General features: G+C 35.7%; 1 protein-coding gene across 1 annotated transcript; it reads right to left on the reverse strand.

The window, feature by feature from the left end:
* Positions 1-3845: 3845 nt before the first annotated feature.
* On the reverse strand, positions 3846-5120 carry LOC129975635 (uncharacterized). The gene is made up of 2 exons (XM_056088725.1): positions 4478-5120; positions 3846-4348 (listed from the first exon to the last, which is right to left on the reverse strand). The coding sequence occupies exons 1-2, from the start codon at positions 5118-5120 to the stop codon at positions 3846-3848; spliced, it is 1146 nt and encodes a 381-aa protein (XP_055944700.1).
* Positions 5121-10340: the final 5220 nt, after the last annotated feature.

A 10340-nucleotide genomic window follows, 5' to 3' on the forward strand; every position in this document is an offset into this window, starting at 1 on the left:
CAACTTTCGAACTTTTTTTCATAACTGTTGCTCCATCAGTCATTATGGATATAATTTCTTCTTTCAGGGATAATCCATGTTTCGCTAATTTAGATTTAAGCGATTAATTAAACCATTAATTAGTTAATTAATTTCGCCCGTTAGGAAGACATGAAAACAAAAACGTATACTATTTTGCTATGTTGGCGATCCCTGAACATATAGTGGAGACAATTTTAAAAATTTCTAGTAAATACCGAAAAACCGGTATTTAAACTTGTGAATACCGGTATTACAAAATTGTACAAATCTCTCAAAATACCGGTATTCGGTATCCCGGTATACCGGTATTGCAATCCCTACATGCAGGGCACTTTGGTGCCGCCTCGCCAAAAATGAGATGTTTATGCGTGTAGCGAGTATGCCCTATGCGGAGGCGAGTCAACTTGACATCAACCTCGCGTATAGGGTGATTAGGCCAGAGTCCAATAATTGGTTTCACAGAATGAAGTTTATTCTGGATCTGCAGATCCCATGTGTTTTGCCATGTAAAATCGATGTGTTTATTAAAGGCCTTCCTAACATCACTGTAGGGAAGACCTTGGTTCAAGGGCGACACTGCAGATTTTGCAGTAGAATCCGCCAGTTCGTTGCCATAGATTCCTACATGACTCGGGACCCAACAAAAAAAGATATCAAAATTTTCATTTTGCAAGGTGTGCAAAGTGAACAGAATTCGTATAGCAATTGGATGTATTTGATAATTGTGATAGTGGGTGAGTGCCTCCAACGCACTCCTGCTATCAGTGTAAATAATGAATTTAAGCTGTGTGGAAAGCAAAATTTTCCTGAGAGCACAGAAAATGGCTACCAATTCAGCAGTAAAAACTGAGCAACTGTTGTGAAGACGGTGGCTCAGTGTATCAGATGGAAATATTATTCCACAACCAACATGGCCATCTGATTTCGAGCCATCCGTGAAAACAGGCAGAAAAGATGAATATTGATAGCGATGTTGTAGAAAGAGCTGTTTCAAGATTATATGAGAAGGGGAGGATTTATCAAATCCTTTGAAAGGATTAAGAAAGGTAAATTGCGGAATATCCCAAGGCGGAAATCTAAAAGGGTCAACTGATTTAATATGAATATCGCTCAAGTTCGAGTCATGCAGCAGCATTTTGACTCTTTCACAGAATGGTAGAATATGTGAAGAACGGGCGTTATAGAGGCGACGCAAACCTATTGGTAGTGATATTTCTCTTAATGTGTGATTTATAACAGATTGTATTCTGAAATAAAACAGAGCAGATAGTTTCTTACGTCTTATATAAAGGGGTAGCTGATGGCAAATAAAGTAGAGGCTTTCTATTGGTGAAGTACGGAACGCACCAGAGCAAATGCGCAAAGCAGAATGATGGACGGTATCCAGTCGCCGCAAAACAGATGTGCGGGCGGAGCCATATATCATACATGCGTAATCGATTCGGGAAAGAATAACTGCTTGATAGCTGCGAAGAAGGGAGGTTCGATCGGCACCCCAAGATGTTCTGGATAGTACCGTTAAAATGTTTAAGGACTTCTCACACTTCTTCCGCAGGTATGCGGAAGGAAAGTGAGCTTTTGATCGAAAATCACTCCCAAAAACTATATTTCTTTCACAACAGGAATGGAAACATTTCTAATTTGAATGTTAGGATCCTGATGAATGTTTCTTTTACGGCAAAAGTGCACACAGCGACTCTTCTCTGGCAAGATATTGTGTCCATTTTTATTACACCAAGCCACTAATTTGTCCACAGCATTTTGCATTTGTCGCTCTATTATATTCATATTACTACCTTGGCAGGATATCTGCAGATCGTCAACGTAAAGGATTCCAGTAACAGATGAAGGCAAATGATTCAAAATCTGGCTGAGATGAACAATAAAAAGTGTTACACTGAGGACACTTCCCTGGGGAACTCCCTCGGTTTGAATAAAATGATTAGAATAAAAGTTGCCAACTCGAACACGAAAGGTGCGATGTCTTAAAAAGTTTTGTAAAAAAATGGGTACATTACCCCTAAAACCTAGGTTAAAAAGTGTATGAAGTATGCCATGGCGCCATGCACGGTCATATGCTTTTTCTATATCGAGAAATATGGAGACAAGATGATTCCTCTTCACAAAGGCATTTCTTATTTGTGTTTCCAATAAGATAAGGTTGTCGAAAGTGGATCGACCTTTACGGAAACCACTCTGCATAGGGGGAATGCTTCCTCTTTTCTCCAATTCGTATACCAAACGAGCATTGACCATGCGTTCAAATATTTTACAGAGGCAGTTCGTAAGGGCAATCGGTCTATAATTTAGAGGGATACATAGCTCTTTGCCTGGTTTCAATATTGGAATCACAATAGCTTCATGCCATTGTGAAGTGTATTTCTGCTCCGTCCATATTCTATTAAATTGTAGCAACAGTTTGGACAGAGATGTCCTATTCAAATGGCGAAGCATATTGTAAGTAATTCCATCTGGCCCGGGACTGGTATCTTTGGTTTTAGACAAGGCCATTTCCAGTTCAAATATCCTAAATTCACAGTTGTATGAAAAGTTGGTTCGGGATTTAAACCGCAAAGACAACCGTCCCGCGCGATTCTTAAATGCCTGAAATGTCGGACTATAAGAATCTATTGCGGACACTTGTGCGAATGCTTGACCGAGAATGTTAGCCACATCTATTGGGGCATAATGTATGTCATTTCCTGTTTTTAAAATAGGAACAGAAGTTTCATGGTATATCCCATTAGCAGCCTTAACCTTTTTCCATAAAAGTTTACTGGAAATAGAGGATGTGATGGAGGAAATAAAATTAATCCATGATTCTCTCTGACTTCGTCGCCGAATGCGCCGCGCTAGTGCCTTCGCTCTTTTGAAATCGATGAAGTTCTCTGTCGTTGGGTATCTTCGAAAAAGGTTCCAAAGTCTTTTCTGGTTTTTTAAACTGTCGCAACAGGCATTGTTCCACCACGGTCTACGAAAATTTCGTAGACATGGAGAAGTCATCGGGATACTGTTATTTGCTGCGTTCATTATGACTTCAACAACGAGCTGTATTGCTTCCGAAATGTCTGGAGTATTGCCCATAGTCTCAGTGATGTTTGCTGATTGTGAAAAAGCATTCCAGTCTGCCCTCTGGAATAAGAAACGCTTAGGACGAAGAGTGGTACCGTCGCTTTCAGTACGGGAGACGATAATAGGAAAATGATCACTATTATGCATATCGGTATCGACAGTAAAAGTCAACAACGGTAGGAGTTCAGGAGAACATATGGCCAGGTCTAGACTGTGGAAAGTACGTGTAGGTTCGTGAAAGTATGTTTGCTCGTCATTATTGAGCAGACAGATGCAGTTATCAGAAATGAACAGTTCGATCTGCCGCCGACGACAGTTTGTATCATCCGAACCCCACAAAGTACTATGTCCGTTGAAGTCCCCAAGTACAATAAAGGGCTTTGGAAGTAGGTCCACTAACTTGTTAAGATCTTGCTGACACATGGTATCATGAGGCGGTAAGTAGATGCTGCAGACTGTGACTAAAGTTTGTATGTGAACTTGCACAGCCACAGCCTGCAGAGTAGTATGCAATTGGAGAGGTGTACTGGGATAGAGATTTGAAGTAAAGATACAGACACCTCCGGAATTACGAGATCCTGTGTCTGCATCTTTCCGAACACAGTTTTATCCACGTAATTTGATGGGAATGTTGGGTGTCAAGAATGTTTCTTGAACACCAAAACAGATGGAATGAAATTTATTAAAAATTGATTTAATTTCATGAAGTGTGGAACGAATGCCACGATAATTCCATGAGACGAAGGTACCCATTAAGAGAGAACTTTAGAGGAGGAAAGAGATTCGGCATTTGTTGTGGTTGCAGGGTCTTCGCCACTCATATCAAGCGAGTCTTCATCCTCAGATGGATGGAGCTTGAAATCGGGGTTGTTAAATGTGTCACCAAAAATGGACGTTAAGTCCTTATAGACTACACCCTGATTAGCCAAACCCAAGGCGACTGAGTTTCGTGAAGCAGATTTTCGAAGTTTCACCGATAGATCTTTTTGTGAAATGCCACGTTTTGCCAATTTTAATGTCATTGAGTTCTTCGTTTTTTTCTTCTGGACTTTTTTAGTTGAAGTATCTACTTGAGGTGATTCTTGAACACTTTTCATTGAGTGTTCAGAATCAGAATTCGATGTCTTTTCAGGAAGTTTCATACTTGATTCTTTCTTACAATTGACACAAGAACAGTTAGCGCAAAAGGATTTTTGTACGATGGCAGCATAGCTGACACCAGGAGTAGGGGTCTGATTCTGAATCCTACGCCTAGCTTCTGGATAAGTTAAATTTTCTTTTATTGTTATTGATGTCACCTGTTTCTCTAAGTTCCAGCGCGGGCAAGATCGTGCATAAGAAGGATGATCGCCACCACAGTTCACGCACTTTTCTTGTGCGCTACACTGCTGGCTATCATGCCCTTTTTCGGCACAACGGGCACATGTGAGTGTCCCGTGGCAATTAACTTTTGAATGGCCAAAGCGCTGGCACTGGAAGCATCTCAATGGATTTGGTATGTACTGGCGAACAGGTAATTTGATATAGCCTGAATATATAGATTCGGGTAAATTAGGACTGTGGAAAGTAAGTATGTAATGCTTCGTTGAAAGTAATTGACCATTCCGCCGAATTGTTATCTGGCGAACATGCGTCACGCCTTGTGGCTTCATTTCAGAGGTTATTTCTTCTATAGAGACATTAAACAATTCTCCGCAGGTAATAACACCTTTGGAGAAATTTAGAGACGTGTGCGGATTCACAGAAACGGGAATATGCGCGAGAGCTTTTAGTTTCATAATTTGTTGAGCTTGTTTTTTGGTACTGATTTCCACCAACAAATCACCAGATCGCATTTTCCGAATCGATAGAACTTCACCGAGTGTAGCTGCTATTGCCTTTTGTACAAGGAACGGTGAAACAGGTGAAAAGGTTTCTTGTTTATCTGATGTGCGTTTGATAATAAAAAACTTGTCAAAGTATTGAGAATTGTTTGGAGTATAGTAAACTTTACGCCCACTGAAGTGACCACGTTTGGAGGAGCCCATACGATATGATGAGTGCTTCAGGCCCGACGGCACCGCCCACCACGGAGCCCAACAAGGGAAGGCAGCCACCGGCTCTGGCCCTTCCCAGCCTCGGCGCTTACCTTGGTGCTAGCCGGAACCTATACGCTCGGAGTTACCCCCGGGGACAGTGACCACCCTTAACGCCATGCCCAAGGAGTAACCCCTTCGCTTGATCCCTAGCAGACTAGCAACTCAGGTGACTAGCTACCAGCCGATTGATGCACAGGGGACCACAGTGCACCACCCGTCTTTCTAATGGGTCGCCACGCACGGCCAACACGTGGGGTTTTGGCTTTCCATGAGAAGCAAGAAGCAAACAGAGCGGCGACAGCTTCTTATGGAGAGCTCCCTCGCTTGCCGTCGAGGGAAAGAAAAAACAGCAGAAAGCAGAAGACGGAGGGGAGGGTAAACATAAAGGGAGTATAGATCCATGGGAACCTCGGGATTGGGACACCCGTACTCACCTATAGTAGGTGAGCCCCTGAGGGGCTTTTTGTTATTAGATAGGTAATTTTTTTACTGTATCACTGGATCTAGCCATGCAACGCAGAGGAAGCAATTATCAATATTTAACTGATCATGCTTTCATGAGATGTAAACCAACTTGTTGGTGGAGCACAGGATTATATATATATAAACTGATGAAAATCATTCACACTATATTGCAGTAGCTTACTTACTCCAAATATTCTTATGCCAAGAAGTGCCGGCAACTGATTGGAACGTATATCTAATTCAAAACTCCAATTCATTTTTTTTTCGGCTAGGAATTCTGTTAAATTTTCATTACTGTTTTGAAAAGTTAAGAACTAAATATGCGCACATTGTATAATGGGATAATTTTGCACTGGTTGAATTCAACAGGTAATTAAAATTTTTGATTTGGTATGTAGATATTTACTTACCTCAGATCGAATATGTCAAAGGGATCGAATGATTGAGTAAATTCAATAGTCGTACCTTCTATCTTTAGAATGTTTCTATCGAAAATGATGGAAGCATGCTTTATAAACGTTTTGTTTGTGATGTCAGGATAACTGTTAAATATTTACTCTCAAACGAGATACTAATGTTTATCATTTTCTCTGAAAATACCGCACGCAAGCAACCTATTTTTTATTCCCAAGTTAAAACTGAGATTTTTAATCACATGATCTAATTTCATTTCGACCAACAGAAGTTATCATATTTCCGTTTTGACATGAGTCCTAGACACATAGACATGGCTATTTATGCAAGACCAAGTGACATAAGGTACAAAACAATCTATTTTAAGGCAATGGTGCATCTTACACATATAATTCCCGGTAACACCTATTAAATAAATACTTTAAGGATTTCTGAAATCTGTCATCATTTTTAGAGGATTTACATTTGACATATATTTTTAATTGAAACATAAAAAATAAACTTCCGTTTCTAATTTGCGTAGCAAAAATAACAATCTATATGTCAGAATCAATATACCAATCAGAAAATATATTTTAAAAGTCGTATAAGTAAAGCATTTTTTCTAGTGAGAAAAAACCTACACAGTTACTTTCAGATTTCTTTTACGCGTCCAAATTTCTTCACAATGGAGTCCAGGTGAAATTGCGCACCATTTTAGTTTAAGAGTTCAATTATTATCTTACATGTAATAAAAAATAATTTGGAATCAAACAACCGAATACGATAATTTTTTGTTAGACCTCTAGCAATGTTTGACAATTGGTTCCAGAGCATGGATACTTTTGTGCCAAAAGGCTTTGCGGTATAATGTTTAGAATTAAATCGATAGCTGGATAAGTTTTATTTACCACTTTTATTTGATACTTTTGATCAGAACCTCCACGTTATATTTGAGTTCAAAACTATATCTTTATGATTTTACGCAACTCCTCATTGAAAGTGGCTACCGAATTTAATGATAATGTGCGTGATGACTTGAAGCTTTCTGAAGTAGGTCCGAATTTCATTTTTCTATGTGAACTATAAAACCCTGTCACCTTGAATTTGTGTTTTACAGAACAACAAAAAGGATTAAATAAACATTGTTGTACGCTTTAGTGCTTTTTTAACATTAAACCATTTTTAATTGGTACATGTATAATTATTTTATAGATTAATAAATGGTTAAAATAATGAAAATCTTATCGCACGTATTTTAAATGAAGCATAAGAGTTCCATGTTAACATATGATAATGGCTTCACTCCCAAATAGTAAAAATACAGCAACAACGTTGAAAGAAACAAAATAAGAAACTAAAATCGGGTCTTTTCCTTCAAAAAATGTATTCCTTTTTTTTTTCAAAACTTTTATTTACTACAATTATTGCCCCCAAAAAATAGACTCTAAGATGAATAATAGAACTCTATGTTTTAGAAAATATAACTGCATAAATATTGCAATAAGATAAATATTTATATATTTTTTTTGTCTTCATTTCCTTCTTGAATTCCAAAGCAAAAAAAAATGAATGAATGAATAAATAAAAATGCGCAGCATAATTTTTTTTTAATTCACCAGTTTTTCTAAAACGTATTTTAAATTGGAGCGTCAATGCCTCATTAAACTTTGAACTGGAAAATACTGATTTGCTAGTTCGAAGTTTAATTTAGAAACCTAGGTTAACGTGAATTATTTGCTGGATTTAATAGTTATTTGATAAGCATTAAAAATTTCGGGAGGAAATTTTTTAACCTTAGTTTTATTTGAAACTAATTGAAGTGCCCAAACTTTCTAAGGGTAATAGTAATTTCTGTTCTAAATACTTATAACACTTTAAATTTAATGAAAGCATTTTTTCGATGAACAATCGCTGAGTTCCATTATCGGCCCCATGCAATTTATCACATTTCATGTTTTTATCTGGCATGTGTATGTCAGCATTTAATATAATATTTTTCTCACCGCATCATTTTTGTGGCACCAGCAGATTTATTTAAATGGATTTTATTGTCATGACCCAAAGTACCATTTTCTTCTTTCTGATGCTTCTGAACCTGACTGAGAAAGACCACATGAGGTTCATTTCGAAATCCTCTTCTTTCAGTAGAAAAGGGATTCGGTGACATGAAATAAACTCATGTATTCATCAGAATCATTTGAAGTATTAATTATTTTCCTGAAATTAAAAGAAGCCGCGAATAGGGATTAAACATATAGAAAGAGGACATGCTACTATATAAAAGGGGAAATTAATGTTTTATTTTAGAATTAATATCTAAAGAAAAGAAAAAAAAATATCGATACTTCAGTGGTGGCAAAGAAATTAATTTTATGGATTTCATGAAGCAATAGAATTAGTTTGAATTTATTTGTAATAAAAATGTTGGCAAAATTATATTATTTTAATTAAATAAAATAAAATTTTTATATTATGATTAAATAAATTTCAAAGAATTAAAAAAATTAAAAATGCACTTTGACTAAATTAGAAACATTTGCATTACTCAGCAAAATTTTCCCTGGATTTCCAAAGAAGTTTCGAGGTCTTATGTTACTCTGAGGTGATTTATTTCAAAACTATTATTACTTTTTCCAAACAGGTGGTATTTTTTCAAACTTTTTTCTGTCACTAAATTTCAAGGAGTTTGAACACCAATGTAAGCTACTGGCTTTATTTTTTTTAATTTTTTTAAAAAAATATTTTATTAGTTGTGCTATTTTGTTTATATATTTAACACAGCAAAGAAAATAGTATATGTCAAATATAAAGAAAAAATAAAAAGATATGTATATCTAAGTCCTAAAAAGAACTGTCTCATGACCTTCTATTTTTTGTTTATTTGTGCTGATCTAAAAATGGTCAGCCTCATATTTTGTCAACAAAATGAATATTTAACATATAGGTATTAAATTTGCTTGGGGTGATAAAGCACGCTGGGATCAATGAAAAAAAGCGAAAACACTTAAAACATCGATGCATTAGATTTCATCAAGGAGTCAGTAATTGATAGAAATGGCATGTCATTTGATATAAAACTTTAAAATAAAATAGTTCATGAGAGCATTAAGTAAAAATGACAGTTTCTTGCAATACATTTGTAAGACAATTCCTTTGAACACAAGTGTAAAACTAAAAGCAAGAATTGTTTATGTCCCTCGAATTCGTAAGCTTATTAAATATTTTAAATTTTCACCATTTCTGGCTAATGTTGAGTCATTTGATTGACTATGTTTCATCTTCGTTATTTAGTACTTTAGGGGGTAGGGAAGGCATAACCAAAGTGCAAAAAATTATGAAGAATTGGTTCATTTAAAAGTTTTTAAAAATGTATTGCTTAAATGAGTAAAATGATGTTTACTTCTACTTATGCATTTGGAAATTTTCCAGTCAATCTGAACCAATCCAGGTGAGGGACAAGAATAGGGAATCCAATAGAGTATCAAAGAAATGAAAGTTCTTTTTTCAAGTGAAACATACAGGATGGCAGATAACTACAGAAACATCCAAAGCGAAATTTTTATTGCACGTAAAAGGAAGATCGCATGAAACATGTTTTCCCGTGAATTAATTTTATACCCTTTTAGCTTTCCCTTTTTGAACTAAATGTAAAATCATCAAATATTGGTTAAGCATAGTTTTACTATTTTTATTTTATTATTACTAGAGATTTGTTTTGATTACAAGAAATGTATTTTATTCAATAACATTATTTTAAGTTTGTTTCTGTAAATTGCATCTCGTGTAAACTTCTTATTGATTTCTTTTCTTATTTTTATATTAATTAATCGTTAGGGTTTATTTTTTTTTAATTTAACTGATTTAATGTTATTATACATTTGCATTTGAAATAATTTCCTAGGTTTTAAGTATTGTTTACATTTTACAACAAGAATTTAAGTTTTACTTTAACCAGGAAGCTAAAGATAATTCAACAAAAAGAATGCCAATTTCGGAGTCAACACAGCTATATTTTCATAAAATCATTCGAATAGTTTTGGCAATGAAATCAGTGCTAAACAGTGTGATTGTTTGCTCTTTAATGTATTTTGTATAAGTCTTAGAAGTATATGTCTTGATTCAATGAATCAATTTCTTGCAATATTTATTTAAAAAGTTATTGACAGACATCTGAATAAAAACATCAAAATATGGTGTTTTGTTATTTAATTAATATACTGAAGCTAATTTATTTTGAAAAAAATAGCACTGTTGATTTGGAAATGGGACCAGAATGGCATACGGAAAATCTATTTGTCTACTTTTTAA

The sequence above is a fragment of the Argiope bruennichi genome, chromosome 1 (assembly GCF_947563725.1).
Source record: "Argiope bruennichi chromosome 1, qqArgBrue1.1, whole genome shotgun sequence".
Taxonomy (NCBI): domain Eukaryota; kingdom Metazoa; phylum Arthropoda; class Arachnida; order Araneae; family Araneidae; genus Argiope; species Argiope bruennichi.

Coding starts and splice junctions, on each gene's coding strand:
- LOC129975635 (XM_056088725.1), bottom strand. CDS start 5,120: ATGGGCTCCTCCAAACGTGGTCACTTCAGTGGGCGTAAAGTTTACTAT. Junction 4,349..4,477: donor AGGGCATGATAGCCAGCAGT/GTAGCGCACAAG, acceptor CTTATCCAGAAG/CTAGGCGTAGGATTCAGAAT.